Below are 17832 nucleotides of genomic sequence, written 5' to 3'. Positions count from 1 at the left end.
CTCAGCTGTAGAGCCAAAAACCAGAATGTGGGCTTGCTCTCCTGCACGGTCTATGCCAAAGAGAAGTAGCGCTCTGGCATGTTTGTCTCTCTCCCACAGGTTACAAATTAAAAATATATTAATAAAATGGGATAACAAAATCTACTTCATTGGTTATTATGTGCTGGGGGGGGGCAGCCCCAGCAGGTTATTAGGGTAACCGGAAAGAGGAGGGGCATCAGCACGGAATGAGGAAGAATGAGAGAAGAGTGAGTTGATGCTGAATCAAGCTCAAGCTTGACATCTCTGTCATACTTAAGCAGAACTTTATTTTTATAGTCTCATAAGGCTTAGTTCATTAAAACAAAAATCACTAAGGCTTTGATTATTAATACAAAAATCACCAAGGCTTTGGTCACTAATACATAAATCACTAAGGCTTTGATTACTAAAACACCAAGTAAGAACAGCACAGGTAGGGAACACCTCCTGCTTTGAGGAACATTCACATTCCAGGGGCACTTTTCTCCCTAGAGATCACATCACAATTTCTATGTCTTTTGTTATTCCTGTACCTGTGTGCTAGGCAGATGTCTTGTTGATTAAGATTCATAGTCTACCTGTATGTTTATGCCATTCTCTTGCCCCTGTGCATCAGAAGCTGTGGTTCATAGAAAGTTCAAGCTTGTTATGTTTCTAGGTGCCTTAAACAAATTGAGCATTCCATTTTTTCATAAAATCTGTTCCACTGTTTGATCAAGGAGTTCTGTTCCTTACTGAGAAGGCACCAAGGTGGTGCTGACCTGGCCAGCCTCTCCATAAAGTTAAGCTCTCTAACTGGAATCCATCTTTCTTATATGCTCATTATGTGACCTAAGTTCTTGTGTATTATTCCTGCATAAGTGGGAGCAGAGTGGTGGGTCGTAGATTAAAAAGCCCATTTTATCTAGGCAGGTACTATAACTTTCCATTAATTTAGTGGAAATACTAAAGGAAGTGGTATAGATAAAGGGGGAGACATTTATTTCTCTTGGAGTCTCCTGAAAAATTCTGGAGACTCCAATTACTGATATCAAATTAATATCAAATTACTGATATTGCTTGTTCCATTATGATCAGTCTTACAGAGGTCAGTGCAGGTTTTGTGATTACTTTTGTTATTGGTCAGGCTCTGAGCCTGGCCATAGGTAAATATTATTAAGACCACACAGAGCTTAATCCCAAGCCCTATACATGGCAAAAGGCAGGATGGTTTCAGTTTGGCCTGGAGAGTCCACCCATGCTGAACTTCCTGCGAAGCTGGTACCCTGTCAAGAAGCTCGCATGGTGGTGTTTGTGCCAATTATGAAGAAAAAGTGAGACAATACATAAAAAACTTTGGACATACTTTCCTGGGCAGATGATCCTACCAATGTGTCCTGGAGCCCCACCTCTCCAGAGCTCCCCCTCTCCCCCCCAGGGAAAGACAGAGACAGGCTGGAGGTATGGATCCACTGGTCAACACCCTTACCAAGTGGAGAAGCCATTACGGGAGCCAGACCCTCCATCTTTTGCACCCGGTAAATCATTTTGTTCCATACTCCCAGTGGGATAAAGAGTAGCGAGGCTTCTAATGTTGGAGATGGGACACAGAACTCTCTAGCGGTGGGAACTGTATGCAATTGTACCCCTCTTATCCTACAATCTTGTTAATCATTATTAAATCACTAATAAACAATTTTTTAAAAAGAGGTCATCATCTACTAGCTCTTTATCAGATGTGCCCTGCCACATTTCTGATTTTATGTCAGCAAAATGAATAATGTTGAACAAAAAGTCAGTATTCAATAAATATTTCTCACTGGAAAATTATTTTTTAGTTATTATACATTAAAATCTATTAAAATATGTACACAGAAAGTAAATCAGTTCTATGTAGACTTCCTAAGTCTTGGTTATCCTGACTTGCTTGTCAGTTCTCATACTCACATGCGGTCTTTTGCAGAAAGAGAACATCAAAAGTTCAAATATGTTGATCTCTTTGTTTGCAAAGCATTTTCACCTCTGTTATATTACTAAAGTCACTCTAACATGAATGAAAGATATCCTCAGGGAGGAGATGGGGGAAAAAACAGGCACCTGCAGATTAGTGATTTCTCTAAATTGCATGGCCACAGTGTATTTTAGCTTTCACTAAAATGTTCTTGAAACTAGGTCTAACCTCAGAAGTGCTGGCTCCTGACCCAATGTAATTTTCCACTACACCCAACTAATTCGGGTAAACCACCATATAACTGGGAAAGTACATTCTGGAACAAGTATTTTAGTTCATTCAAAAAAGGGTTGAGTCTCGTCAATATTTTCGTTTTATAAATAAAAACTATATAACTAAATAAAAGGGGGGTGAAGAGTCTCTTTCTTATGCCAACCAGACAGTGGACATTTCATGCCTACTGAATGAAAACAGCTGTAGCAGGACTAGTAAAATTCTTGATTAACACACCAGTGTGTGATTAGCAGTGGGTGAACTACTATTAAAGTCCTCTCTTTCTACACGTTTTTTAAAGGTCCGTTTACTCTTAATAATAATAACAAAAAATATCAAAAATTGGGTCATTATGTTGAAGACAGTCTCAATTTGCGGTCTTGCAGATTACGCTCAAAAGTTTTGTTTTTTTTTTTTTCCTCCTTGGGAATCATTATACTCTTTCCTCCTGACGGATGCAAGCAGAAGCAGACCATACTGTGCCTGCCAAACTTATGACTCAGTAGGTTCCCAGGACCTTTTTTTTTTTTTTTTTTGCGCTTCTTCGCCACTGCCTAGGAACCCAACGCCGTTTCCACGTGAAACAAGCAAACATAGTCCCCTAAGCCTTCAGGTCCGCTAAGCGCGGGGTTAGCCTGTAATAGGCTAATGAGAGGGCAGCACCCCCTTCCGCTCCCACCTCCTTCGCATCCGCGGCATCCAATCGCTTTACAATATCGTGCCTTCGGCGCCTGTGATTGGACGGCACCGGGGACTCAGCGTGAGTCCAGGGTGCTCGGGCGCAGCGCCCAGACTTGTCCATCACGTGCGGCCTCTGGGCCTCCCTGTCTCGCTGCGCGCCCGGTGGGGCTGCAGAGGGGGGGAGGAGGCGGGAGGCGGGGCCCCAGAGCTGCTGCGCCTGCGTTGTGGGCGTTTTCGGGAGCAGCTGCCGTCGCCTCCGCTACCGCCGCGTTCGGGCATAGAATTTGGAATCCCTGCGCCTCGTTAAACAATGAAGCAGAGTTCCAACGTGCCGGCTTTCCTCAGCAAGCTGTGGACGCTTGTGGAGGAAACCCATACGAACGAGTTCATCACCTGGAGCCAGGTACGGGTCGGGGCGCGGCGGCCTGCGGAGCCCTTGCCTAACCGCCTCCTCGCTCGCGCTCTCTCGCTCGCTCACTTGTTCCTCCGCGGGGTTGTCTCGCGGCCTGCGGGTTGGTCCGTTGCCCGCCGGGAGGCCCCGCGGCGTGGGCCTCGGCGGCCGATCTCGCGAGGACCCCCCCCGTATTGTTCGTGCGGGAGGCAGCGGCTCGCGGCGGGGGGAGGGCGCGCGCGTGGGGTGGGGGGGGCGCGGCCCGGCCCGGCCCGGGAGGCCCCATAACGGTTCGGCCTGGTCATCTTCGGAACCGGGCCGGCGGCGCGACGGAGGCCGCTCCTGCACACTCATCCTCCGCGCCGCCGCGGGGCTGGCGGGGGACCGTCTCGGGGGGGCTCGCGCAGCCCAGCGCGAGGGTGAGAGGCAGGAAATGCTGCTCGGCGAGGACACGCACACGCGCGCCAGGTCGGCTTCGCGGGCGGCACCGTCATCCCCGCACAGCCGTGGGGCGCAGGCAGATGAATGTGCACACGCGGGGCGCTGCCCAGCTGCAGTGGGTGGTGGTGGTTCTTATGTTATATAGATAATTCTAAACCTCTCGCTGGAGGTTCTGAGGATAGGTATAAACGAGCTTTTCTCTTTTCCTCCTTTCATTTTAATGACAAATGTGCTAGAGGTTCTGAGGCCATAGGCATAGACGAACCTTTACTTTTCCTCCCTCCCTTCCTTGCGTCCTTCTTCCTTCAGTCCTTCATCATAGTGACAGGTGTGCTGGAGTTTCTGAGGCCATAAGTATAAACGAGCTTTTCCTTTCCCTCCCTCCCTCTTAATGACAGGTGTGTTGGAGCTTCTAAGACCATAAGTATAAATGAGCTTTCCTTTTTTCCCTCCTTTCTTCCTTCCTTCCTTCCTTCCTCTTAATGACAGGTGTGCTGGAGCTTCTGAGACCATAAGTATAAGTGAGCTTTTCTTTTTTCCTTCCTTCCTTCCATCTTTCCTTCCTTCCTTCCTTCCTTCCTTTTAATGATAGGTGTGCTGGAGGTTCTGAGGCCATAGGTATAAACGAGCTCTCCCTCCCTCCATTTCTTCCTTCCTTCCTCTTTCTTCCTTCCTTTCTTTAGTTCTTTCTTCCTTTTCTTTCACCTTAATAAACAGGTGTTCAGTAACTTAAACCGAGTCACCACGTCTCATCAGACGGGTGGATGCATTTGTGGCAGTTTCTGGTCAGATGCCGCACAGCTCAGCAAGGATGCTCCCGTGGTGTCTGGGTTGCCAGGGTGATGCTGGACCCCTTCTGGTTCCCACCTAGAAGATTGTAAGCAGAATGCTCGCCGCATAAATAAATGCCTCTGTGTTAGTCGGTCGCCCTTCGGCAGTTGGAATCAGTTTATGAAAATGGACTGTTACTTTTCCTGCTGTAGCTGACCGTTGGCTTGGGTTGTTTTCCTTATCAAGAGGCCTGGAGCAAAATGAGAACTACCTGTGCTGTGCCTGGCACCTGCTAAGTGCTGAGAGTTATGCTATTTCTGCTTCCTTTTCTGTTCTAGCAAAATCATTCTTGATTTTTATTCAGTACTGAGCACGATACTGAGTGTATGATCTTTAAAAAAAAAAAAAACTTATTTAATGAGAGAGACCACAGCACTGCTCTGGTGCCTGAGGATAGAACCTGGGGCCTCAAAATGTAGAAGCCCTGTGCTCTACCCATCTAGCCACCTCTCTACAGCAAAGATTTGATTGCGCTATCATTGTATTTTAAGCCTTATATTTTTGTCATTTAAAGAGGGAGGGGGAGTCTCCCGTGAAGAAGTTGATTTCCTCAGAGTCATTTATTTAGAGCTAAGTGGTGCGGATAGCATTTGAGAGTACTGTACAGTTGTATAAAGAAAGAATGAAAAGAAGAAAGGCAGCCACCAGCCTACACTTAAAATAAACACATGTCTCATGCTTTTCACCCGTCAGAGGGATTAAAAGTTCACAAGGATGGATCAGCACACACTGTTGTTACTCAGTCTTGTTTTCTTGTTAAGATATTGGGGAGGAGATTTCCCCCACTTGTCTGACTTTACCATGGCTTTTTTACTTGGAGGAGCCTTCTTGTTCTGTTTCCTGAAGGTGGCAATTAAACATATTGGTAATTGGTTTTAATTAAAGCTTATTATGCCAGTGACAGGGTTAAAGCCTCATAGTTTTTAACTTAGTTAATAAAGTTTCATAACATTGTAGCCAGTATCGAATGTGAAGCTTAATACTAATTCATAAATGCATCATTTCATGAATTCTAAATCAAATAAAAAAGTCACCTGGACATTATTCTTTTTTTTTTTTTTTAATGATTTAATAATGATCGACAAGATTGTGGGACTAGAGGGATACAAGTCCATACAGTTCCCACCACTAGAGCTCCATATCCCCTCCCCTCCATTGGAAGCTTCCCTATTCTTTATCCCTCTGGGAGTATGGACCAAAGATTTTTATGGGATGCAGAAGGTGGAAGTTTTGGCTTCTGTAATTGCTTCTCTGCTGGATATGGATATTGACAAGCCTATCCATACCCCCAGCCTATTTCTGTCTTTCCCTAGTGAAGTAGGGCTCTAGGGGAAGGTGGGGTTCCAGGACACATTGGTGAGGTTGTCTACCCAGGGAAGTCAGGTTGGTGTCATAGTAGCATCTGCAACTAGGTGGCTGAAAAAGAATTATATATAAAGCGGAACAAACTGTTTAATTGAATATTATTCTTATCCCATTGTTAAGTGAGGCAATAAAAATAGAGATTCAGGAAGGGCAGTGAGTGTGCCATGAATACACTAGGTACTTAATGTTTGGATGAGTCGATTAAAAATCCTTGGAATATGTGGTGAAAGTAATAAGAATACAAGGCAAAAATATGCCATGTAAAAATTTTCGAGACCACCTAGTTTAGACTACAGAGATGAGGATTTGAGATTGAGGTTTATTTACTTGTCATAATGACAAAGCTAGTCATCACTGGAGGTGGAACTGTAACATAGAATTCTGACCTTCCAGATCGTTTTTCTACCTCTAGTTCAACATTTAGTACAGGTTGTCACAATATCTAGTTTTATAGCAAAATGTTACCTCTCTACTTACTAGTGATGAACAGTCTTGCCCAGGACTAAGATTAGTTGCTTTAGAGAAGTTGTTGCTCTTACACTCCTGCAAATTTCTCTAAAAGTGGTGTTAACAATGAAAGGTAAAATCTTAATTAGTCAATGTTAGAAAACAAAAATAAGCTGCATTTTATCTCTTAAAAGTTGTTATTTATGGTTTCTGCTTTCCTTTAAACTTTCTTTGTTTGAGTAACATTTATACTGTCTGTGCAAAAAAAAAATACTATTATGATCTTTTCAGAAACCACACGTATTTTGGAAACAAGGCAGGTAGGTGTGTGTGTGTTTGTTTTCAATTTGTGGAAAATAATTAAGTCCATTAGCTTGAATGTAAAGCAGGAGAGAAAAATCTTTCAACTGCAGTTTGAAAAGCACGACATAGCGCTGGGGAAGTGCCTCAGTGGATAAAAGTTGGGCTCTCAAGCATGAGATCCTGAGTTCAGTCACATGTGCTAGAGCTCTGGCTCTCCCTCTTTCTTACGTGTACTAATAAATCTTTTTTTAAAAAAATAGAGGAAAGAAAAGCATAATTTATAATTTCTAAAAGATTTATGTGATTTAGTTTTCCTTGAAGTTTGCAGTGTGACAAAAAAGGACAACACCCTAGTTCTCATCAATAATTACTGAAATCATACTTTTGATCAAAATTTTGCTAATTGAAGTAATAGGGAAGTCTTTAGATACAAGGTGTCTTAGAAGCATTATACTAGGAGTTGGGCTGTAGTGCAGCAGGTTAAGTGCACATGGCACGAAGTGCAAGGGCCAGCATAAGGATCCGAGTTCAAGCCCCAGATCCCCACCTACGGAGGGGTCACTTGACAAGGGGTGAAGCAGGTCGCAGGTGTCTATCTTTCTCTCCCCCTCTCTGTCTTCCCCTCCTCTCCATTTCTCTCTGTCCTATCCAACAACAACATCAATAATAACTACAACAACAATAAAAAAAAAAAAAAACAAGGGCAACAAAAGGAAAAAAAAATAGCCTCCAGGAGCAGTGGCATAGGCACCAAGCCCCAGCAATAACCCTGGGGGCTAAAAAAAAAAGCATTGTACATGCTTTATTATTTTTCTCAGCATTGCTTTTTTTTGTTTTTAACTACTAGAAATTCCTCTTTCCTTTGTTTTTACATTTCCTATAACTAGACAGTTTTATATAGTTCTTTGGCTCTGGTAGTCTAGTGCCAGAATCAAGGACAGAGATAGTACTGTTGGACAAATGTATTCAAACATAACAGAATGAGTCCTAAAGAAAAGACATGTGTTTAGCTTGAAAGCAACTGGAGGAAACTTGATATTCAGAGACAAGAGGTTATGGAAGTTGAATGGAAGTTCTTGCTATTAATGATGAGAAACAGCCTTTACTGTTACTGAAATTTGATCTTCAGTGTATTTTGAGGTGGCAGTATGAAAGAAGGATAGAACTATCAATAGAAAGCCATTGTGTTTTCTAATGTGGAGTCAGTTTCTTTAGGTTGCTGCAGAAGACCAAGAAGTGATTTCCACAAAGACTCCCTGCTTATTTCTGTTTTACCTTTTTGTGCCCTTTGAAATTCTTTACATCCCTCGTTAGATCAGCAGAAATGAACTAGGATCTAGGAAGAGAGGAGGGCCAGAATGGAATCTAACTCTTGTGGATTAATTTGAGCACTCAGTCCTTGCCAGTGTTGTGGAATCATTTTAAAGTTCCTGCAACAACCATTGTATTACTCTATTCCCAAGGAAAAATAAGATAGGCCAAAAATGTGGCAGAAGAGTGGTAAAAATGTATCGTAAAAGAGCCTACAGGAAGTGTTTTTATTTTATTTTATTTTAGTATTCCCTTTTGTTGCTATTGTTTTATTGTTGTTGTTATTGATGTCATTGTTGTTGGATAGGACAGAGAGAAATGGGAGAGAGGGAAAAGGGAAGACAGAGAGGGGGAGAGAAAGACAGACACCTACAGACCTGCTTCACTGCTTATGAAGCGACTCCCCTGCAGGTGGGGAGCCGGGGCTCGAACCGGGATCCTTATACTTGTCCTTGGGCTTTGTGCCACTTGGGCTTTACGCCACCTGCGCTTTGCACCACCTGCGCTTAACCTGTTGCGCTACTGCCCGACTCCCAGGAAGTGTTTTTTTGGTTATTTTTTAAAATCTCTACGTATAATTGAGAATGAATTAGAAATTGAAAAAAAAAATGATTAGTGAATATTGTGAAGTTAGAGATTGGTTGTTAAAGTGTACAGATTTCTATTCTAAAAAGTGTTTAGGGAGTCCGCGGGAGCACAGCGGGTTAAGTGCACATGGCGCAAAGTGCAAGACCAGCGGAAGGATCCCAGTTCGAGCTGTGGCTCCCCACCTGCGGAGTTACTTCACAAGCCATGAAGCAGGTCTGCAGGTGTTTATCTTTCTCTACTCCTTTCTGTCTTCCCCTTCTCTCTCCATTTCTCTCTGTGCTATCCAACAATGACATCATTAACAACAATAACTACAACTATAAAAAAAAAAAGGCAATAAAAGGGAAAATACATTTTTTTAAAAAAGTGTTTTAATGGTCTGGGCGGTGGTGCACCTGGTTGAGTGCACATGTTACAATGTATAAGATTCAGGTTCAAGCCTCTGGTCCCCACCTGCATGTGGGAGGATTCTTTAGTGCTGAAGCAGTGCTGCAAGTATCTCTCTCCCCCTCCCTCTCAATTTCTCACTGTCTCTATCCAATAAATAGTGGTTAAAATATTTTTTTAATTAAAATTTTATTTATTATTGGATATTGAGAGGGGTGGGGGAGATAGAGAGGGATAGAGACCCCTGTAGAAGGTGAAGCTTATACACTGGTGGAGCTTTCCCCATATAAGTGAGGGTCAGAGGCTTGAACCCAAGTCTTTGCACACAATAATATATGCCCTTAACCAGGTGTGTCACCCCCTGACTCCTAAAAAATACTTTTTACGTGAAATGTTGAAAAGTGCTTTAATGTAATGGGGCTAAGTATTGCATTATTAATAAGATTACTTTGGATTTTTTTCTTTTGCCTCCAGGGTTATTGCTGGGGCTCAGTGCTTGCACCATGAATCCACTGCTCCTGGAGGCCATTTTTTCCCTCTTTTGTTGCCCTTGTTGTTGTAGCCTTGTTGTGGTTATTATTGTTGTTGGATAGGACAGAGAGAACTGGAGAGAGGAGGGGAAGACGGGGAGAGAAAGACACCTGCAGACCTGCTTCACCGCCTGTGAAGTGACTCCCCTGCAGGTGGAGAACAGGGGACTTGAACCAGAATCCTTACACCGGTCCCTGCACTTTGCACCACGTGTGCTTAACCTGCGGGGCTACTGCAGGACCCCTACTTTGAATGTTTTTAACCAAGAGTATTAAAGATTGAGCACTAAGAGCTTCTCTTTGGAAGCTTGCTGATATTTATAGCAAGACCTAGAGAGAAACCCTAATATTTACCACCCCTACTGGCGACTTTCCACTCTTCTTAAAATGTCTAGGAGGTCTTCTATGTTGTATTGTTTGTGATTAAACAATAGCAAGTTGGAATTCCTCCACTCAGATTAAATTTACTAATTTTGAAGTAGAGATTATGGGGATACCATGATAACCAGAGACATCGAATATGAAATGACTGAGTGAGGATTGTATGTATGAGAGAGTAGAGATGAACATGAGGTTCTCAACTCTTCATTTGACATAATCCAGAATTGAAATCCTAGCTATAGAGTTTAGTTCACTTTGATCAAAGATCCATTTATTCAGTCACTCAGATTTTTGTAGTGAATCTTTGGTCAGTGCTCTAGTTGTTTGGTCAGGGCTCTAGCTGTTTCAGTAATGAACATAGGAGTTGCTTTCATAGAATTTACATTCTAATGGAGCATACTGATTAAAAAGTGATACAGGGGACTGGGTAGTGTTTTACCAGCATGAACCTGGGTTCAAGTCCTCTGTCCCCACCTGCTGGGGAGAAGTCTCAAGAGTAATATATCAGTGCTGCAAGTTTCTCTCCTCCTATGTCTCTTTCTCTTGCCTTCTAAGAAGAGGAGGAGAAGCCAACATAAACAATGTCATTTAAATTAGTATTGAGTATGCTAAAGAAAATAAAATGGAGTGAATAGAGCCAACCAGGGTCTGCAATTGAATTTACACAATGCTTTGAATAGGGAGTGTTTAATAGAATTTGAGTAAGGATAACTATAAAAATAGCAGTTGTAAAAGCAGGCACAATATAAGAGCTAAGAGAAAGCACCTTAAAAAAAAGAGAGATTCATTTATTTACTTGTTATTTTTTTTGCCACAAGGATTATTGCTAGACCTTAGTGCCTACACAACAGACCCACTGCTCCCAACAGCCATTTTATTTATTTATTTTTTCTTTTTCTTTTTATGTGATAAGACTAAGGGAAATTGAGAGGGATGGGGAGATAGCGAAAAAGAGAAACACTTTCAGTACTACTTAACTACTTGTGAAGCTTCCCGCCTGGTCCTTAACCCCAGGTCCTTGCTCATGATAATGTGTTCTCACTAGATGACAGAGACATCACTGTTACCACACTGGTGGATCTTAGTAGAGATTCACTCTTCAAAACCTGTTAGGGAAAACATCCTCTTGGGCTGGAACTGACAAACTGATATTTGTGTCAGCCATCTACTTTTTATTCCAGAACTAAAGCCTTGCTTTTTTGTAACTTCATTCCTTCCAGCCTGATTTATTTATATTTGCCACCAGGTATATTGCAGGAGCTTGGTGTCTGCACATTGAATCCACTGCTTCTAGCAGCCATTTCTATTTTATTTTATTTTACTTATAAAAATTGAGAGGGAATAGACAGTATAATATAGAGAGGTAACTGTAACACTGCTTTATCACCTGTGAAGCCCCAATGCAAGCAGAGACCCAGGAGTTTCAAACATTGGTCCTTGCACCCTTGTGCATGGTAACTTGTGCTCTTTACTGCATGTACCACAGTCCAGCCCTCTTGTTTATTTTTTTGTTCATCACTGGGGCTTTAGAACTGCTCCAGGATTTTTTTTTTCCTCCAGAGGTAGACGGAGGCAGAGAGAAAGACACACACACACACTGGGGAACTGTGCTTTAATCTGGGGCTCAGTGCTCGCACAGTAAGCCCACATACGGAAATCTACACATGGAAAGCTGCACACCATTTATGTGAGTTATTTTGCTGTTTCCCCATCCACCACCATATGTGTGTGTATATATATGTATTCAGAAAGACACCATAACACTAGATCTTCATGGTGTCATAACATTCTCATGTGGTTTGGGGACTTGAATCCTTGTAGACATGTTAGACGGGACATACACCTTACCCTTCGAGCTATTTCTTTGCCCCCCCACCCCCAACACACATGCACAATGTTGTATTGTTGCTCTTACTGCCAGGGCTTCATCCTCCAGGGCAAACATTCAGATAGAACTGAGGGAGAGTGGTAACACTGCGCACACTGTTTGTCCCTGCTTTGAAGGATACATTTCTTGGCAAATTTCAACAGATAAATCTCTGGTAAGATCTCCCAGTGTGGAGGTCCTTGCCATTTAGTGAAACATTGTCATACTCTCTCCCACAAAGTCAGGAAAGGCTTAAAGGAAAAGGCTCTTTCTGTGACACTTTATCTTATCTCTAGTAGTATGGCTGCTTTTACAGGTGCTATGTGGGTCAGACTTGAACCTGGGTCAGGTAGATAACAAAGCAGGTGCAGTATCCAGGTGAGCTAGGTGCCCCAGAGGAGCCTGCCAAGGACACGTTGAACTAGGAAGGATAATTCCTCTTTAGTATCCTCCCTTGACAAAGTATTCCTCTCTAGTGTCTTCTATTATTAGTATTATGCCGTCTAGAAAAGGAAAGATATTTAAGGGACTTGGCTCCATTTTTGCAAAGCGAGTAATGAATGAATTTATAGCTGACTTGGATATAGGGCTATTATAAGTAAAATGACGAAGAAAGTCACTCTGAGGAGGAGACATTTGAGCAGAGACATAAATAATTAGAAAGAATAGACCAAAGGGAAGTTGCAAATGTAAAAGATTAGAGAATATTAACATGTTTGTATGATTGGAGAAGGTCCATGGGGCTAAGGTATCTCCCTTCAAAACTCAAGTTCAGAGAACCAGACAGGGAGATCTAGTTAGAAAACTGTCACAGTTTTTCATTATGACATTGAAAGTAGTATAACTAAGACTAAGAAAGCAGTAAGGTTTGTGAGAAGTAGCTGAATTTGATAATCTACTTTAAAAACAAAACTACAGAGCTTACTAATGGATGAGTTGGCTGGAGTTGGAGGAGGAGCAGAGAGAATAAGTATGACTCAGTTTTGACCTAAACAGCAGGATAGATGATGGCACACCATTTGCTGAGATGAGGAGGATTCAGAAACATGCAGGTGCAGCTTCTATTTATTCATATTAATATGAGGTCATAGCTCAAGCATCACAGTATTTATTGAAAATGATTCAGTTTTGTTTAAATATCAGTAACCACACTTAAGTCAGACAGCCACATCTAATTTCAAAGGAGACAGGGGAATACACCACTAGAAAAAATAGTCTGAGTTAGCCAGAAGTTCTACAGTCCAAGATGTCCAGGTGTAAATTCAAATAGAATGTTTTGAAATGTAACTGGCATTCTGAAGTTTTAATTTTGTGGCATAGTAAAGCTGTGGAACTAGTTTGAGATCATCTGGGGAGATAAATGCAGATAGAACTGAAAGATAAGACAGGAAGAACTCAGTAAATAAAAGGAACAAGAATAAAACAAAAGTAATGAGCTTCCCAGAGATTACTAGAAGAAAATAATATTCAAGTACATTAAATATTGTTGTGAATATTCTAATATGCTTCTTTATGGAGTGACTAAGATTTCTCTTTTTCTTTTTCTTTTTCTTCCCCCCCCCCCTTTTTTGTGACTAAAATTTCTCTATCAGGGTGCCAGATGGAAGCAATAATCATAGATAGGATCATTTAAAAATTTAATGGATGTTTTAAATATTTGCCCCATTAAGGTTCTAACTGCTGATATTGAGATAATATATATATATTATTGCTCTCAAGCTTAATTGAGTAACTTATATGAGAGAGGGTTAACCAGGATAGAGGATAAAGAAAAAAACTCTTTGGGGGAAGTATAAAGATGGATTTGAAATAAGATACTATAATATATTAAGAACACAGTAAATTTAAAGAGCATTGTATACAAATTTTAACAGTGGAAAATTTTACTAAAATCCGAGATGCCAGAGACAAAAATGTAGATGCTATAGTCACACGTAATAAAGCTAATGTGGATGGGATTACCTATGCAAAGAGTATAAATGGTGCCATAGTCAAGGTGTAGAAGCCTTAAAAACACATGTCTTTTAAAAAAATATTATTATTGTCTTAATATTGATTTACAAAGTTATGAGATAATGGATATAATTCTATACCATTCCCACCACCACAGTTCTGTGTCTCCATTCCCTCCATTGCAAATTGTTGTAGTTCTTTCAAGGTCGTAGATAGGGGTTTACTATTATTTCTGTAATTGTGTGTGTGTAAAAACACACACACACACACACACACACACACACATATATATACATATCCACTGTTTTCTGTGCTCCTACCTTCCCTTCCTTTTTTTTTTAAATATTTATTTATTTTCCCTTTTGTTGCCCTTGTTGTAGTTATTATTGTTGTTATTGATGTTATCGTAATTGGATAGGACAGAGAGAAATGTACAGAGGAGGGGAAGAGAAAGATAGACACGTGCAGACCTGCTTCACCGCTTGTGAAGCAACTCCCCTGCAGGTGGGGAGCTGGGGGCTTGAATCAGGATCCTTACGCAGGTCCTTGCGCTTTGCGCCACGTGCGCTTAACCCGCTTCAGGTACTGATGGAGTTGGAGCTCAGAGCCCTCTGGTTATCTGCCCCTAACACTTCTCCCCTTCTGGGACTATGAACCAAAATTATTTTATTTATTTTTTGCCTCCAGGATTATCACTGGGGCTCAGTGCCAGCATTATGAATCCATTGCTCCAGGACGCCATCCCCCCATTTTATTGGACAGGACAGATAGAAATTGATAGGAGATGGGAAGATAGAAAGCGGGAGAGAAAAACAGACACCTGTAGACCAGCTTCACCACTTATGAAGCATCCCCTGCAGGTGGGGAGCCATGCTGTTAAACTGGGATCCTTGCATTTCATACTATGTGTGCTTAACGTGGTGTGCCACCACTCGAGTCCCTGAACCAGAATTCTTTATGGGGTGCAGAAGATGGGAATTCTGGTTTCAGTAATTCCTTCTCCACTGGACATGGATGTTAGCAGGTCAATCCACAACCCCAGTCTGTTTATATTTTTCCCTACTTGGAGCAGTGAGGTTCTGGGACACATTGGTGAGATCATCTGCCCAGGGAAGCGGGATAGAATCAGTAGCATCTGTAGCTTGATGACGGAAATACAATCAGATAGGACAAAATGATGAATAAGCAGGAACCAAAAAGTAGTAATAGAGCAGATGAGAATAGTGTTCGTGGGGTGGAAAGAATCTGGGAAGTCTATTTTAGGTATGTTCCTAGGGGCCCATGACTTTAGTAGTTTTTTGCTTGAGTTTGATAGATAACATGGAAGTGTTGTCTGGGAAGATGATGCCAGAATTGAGAATAGTGCTAGAAAGTTGGATTGGGGGGCCAGGTGGTGACACACCTGGTTGAGCGTACATGTTGTAATACACAAGGACCTGGGCTTGAGTCCCCACCTGCAAGGGGAAAGCTTTGCAAGTGGTGAAGCAGTGTTGCAAGTGTCTCTCTGTCTCTCTCCCTTCTCTGTCATCCATTTCCCTCTCAATTTCTGGTTGTCTCTATTAAAAAAATAATAATACAAGAAAAGTTGGATTAGGGCAGAGAGTAGCTCCCGCACTTGAAGAAAATCAATAAATAAAGTTAACTGTATACCTCATCAACTTGATACAGGGCACATATATATTCATGTTTAGCACAGAAGGCTGGGTAACTGAAGTCCCTGTCAGTCTGAGCTCGAATCACAGTCCATGGTTATAGCTGGGAACATTCTATGCTGCACTCATTTCAGGACCAGTCTTCTTCCAGTGGCAGAGTAGGATGACCCAGCCTCCCTTCAGAGAGTGGGGCAGTCCACACACCATTGCTAGTTTACAGTGAGGACAAGTTTCTGGAGTGGCTCCCAAGAGGGTTTATGATGATGCTCCCTATAGAAGTGACCATTGGAAAACATATTATGTCAAAAGGGCGGGGGAAGTCTCCAGGAGCAGTGGATTCATAGTGCAGCACCGAGCCCCAGCAATAACCCTGGAGGCAAAAAAGAAAGAAAGAAAAAAAGGAACGAAGAACGAAAATAGATGGCCCAGAATTGGAGAAGTTTTTATAATATTCTTTATATGGCACTGGAGGGAAAGACTAGTTGGTGAGTAGATTAAGAGATAGAAGGAAAATTCCTCAAAGATAGGAAAAACATATTAATTTTTAAGTTTAATAGCTATTTCCTAGTAGCCAGACACTGCTGTCCAGCTTTAAATTTCATTACTCTAATAAAGTGATTTTTATTATTTGTGTAACTTTTTATTATGGTCCTTGCTTTTTTGTGTGTGATAATGATTAACAAGATTGTAGAATAAGAGGGATGTAATTGCATATAATTCCCACCACCAGAGTTCCGTATCCCATCCCCTCTATTGGTAGGTTTCCTATTCTTTTTTTTTTTTTTTTTAATAAAAAGGAAACATTGACAAAAACAATAGGATAAAAGGAGTGCAACTCCACACAATTCCCACCACCAGAACTCCGTATCCCATCCCCTCCCCTGATAGCTTTCCTATTCTTTATCCCTCTGGGAGTATGGATCCAGGGGTCATTATGGGATACAGAAGGTGGAAGGTCTGGCTTCTGTAATTGCTTCTCCACTGAACATGGGCTTGGCAGGTCGATCCATACACCCAGCCTGTCCCTCTCTTTCCATAGTGGGCCGGGGCTCTGGGGAAGTAGGGCTCCAGGACACAGATGTTGGGGTTGTCTATCCAGGGAAGACTGGTTGGCATCATGGTAACATCTGGAACCTGGTGGCTGAAAAGAGAGTTAACATATAAAGCCAAACAGCTTGTTGACTGATCATGAACCTAAAGGCTGGAATAGTGCAGATGAAGAGTTGGGGGGAGGTCTCCATTTTGTAGATAGTCGGCCTATTTTAGTTATATTCCAAAGGGTCATGACTATACTAGTTTTTTGTTGTTTTTTTTTTTGTTTGTTTGTTTTTCCCTGATCCTGACATCTGATACACAGGTGGATCTAAGTACTGTCTGGGGAGATGATGTCATGGCTGGAAAAAGGGCCAGAAAGCTGGATCAGGGAAGAGAGTAGCTCCCAAATATGGGAAAGGTATATAAATACTGTTGAATGTAAACCCCATCAATTTGATGTGATCTGGGGTTCATATTCAGCTTAAGAGCCTATGTGACCTCTGCATCCTTGTAGATCTGAGCTCACATTCTATGGTCATGAGTAGGAATGTTCCAAGCTGCCCCAGTATTAGGACCCATCTTCCTCAGGTGGAACATAAGAGTATGTTGTCCATCCTCCTTTCAGAGGATGGAATATTCTCTACCGTTGTTGATCCAAGTTGAGGGCAAGGTCCTATGGGGGCCTACAAAGGGGTCTGTTGTGTTGTTCCTGATAGAGATGACCAGTAACAATAGAGAGAGGGATCTATTCAAGGTCTAGGCCCATCGTGTCTGTTTGGGAATTTCATGACTCCCAGCTAGGGCCCAGCTGATAGGGTGAGGTTCCCTATTCTTTACCCCTCTGGGAACATGGGCTAAAATTCCTTATGGGGTGCAGAAGGTGGAGGTCTGGCTGACATCACATTATTACAGACACATATTATAGAAATCCAAATAATGGCAAACAAACTAGGAGTATGTTTTTCTTTTATGTCTGATGATAAATCCAGTAATATTGTGGTCTTTTTAGCCACTTTCAGTTCTTAGTTGTTGCTAGATAAAATTCTAGGATAAATACTAGTGTTTTGATAATTTGTTTAAAGGAATGTAATCCACTTGATCTTATTTATCAGGTATGTTATTTGGTCATCTCCATTTGTGAGGGAAACTGAGAAATACAGCTATCTAACATAAAGCAGAATTTTAATTCTATGTTGGATGAAATAAGCCAGGAGATGGAGGAGGAGGAGGACAGGCACCTAGCGATCTCTCTTACAGATGTCATCTAAGAAATGAAGCAAGTGCAGGTGGCACAAAGCACAAGGACTGGCATAAGGATCCCGGGTTCGAGCCCCAGGCTCCCCAGCTGCAGGGGAGTCGCTTCACAAGTGGTGAAGCAGGTGTCTATCTTTTTGTCCCCCTCTGTCTTCTGTTCTCCATTTCTCTATGTCCTATCCAACAACAAC

At 42.0% G+C, this 17832-nt stretch overlaps 1 protein-coding gene across 2 annotated transcripts in view; it reads left to right on the top strand.

Annotated features, from left to right (window-relative positions):
• The first annotated feature begins 3082 nt into the window (after nt 1-3082).
• The window catches only part of HSF2 (heat shock transcription factor 2), a 45699-nt gene continuing 30949 nt past the window's right edge, over nt 3083-17832 (top strand). For both annotated transcript variants that reach the window (XM_007521297.3, XM_016187342.2), the window contains exon 1: nt 3083-3308. In XM_007521297.3, the coding sequence (XP_007521359.1) occupies nt 3216-3308 (93 nt within the window). In that variant the 5' untranslated portion in view covers nt 3083-3215. The remainder of the gene's footprint in view (nt 3309-17832) is intronic.

The sequence above is a fragment of the Erinaceus europaeus genome, chromosome 4 (assembly GCF_950295315.1).
Source record: "Erinaceus europaeus chromosome 4, mEriEur2.1, whole genome shotgun sequence".
Classification (NCBI taxonomy): Eukaryota; Metazoa; Chordata; class Mammalia; order Eulipotyphla; family Erinaceidae; genus Erinaceus; species Erinaceus europaeus.
The sequence above is the reverse complement of the archived record's forward strand: the minus strand, read 5'-3'. Positions and strand labels throughout refer to the sequence as shown.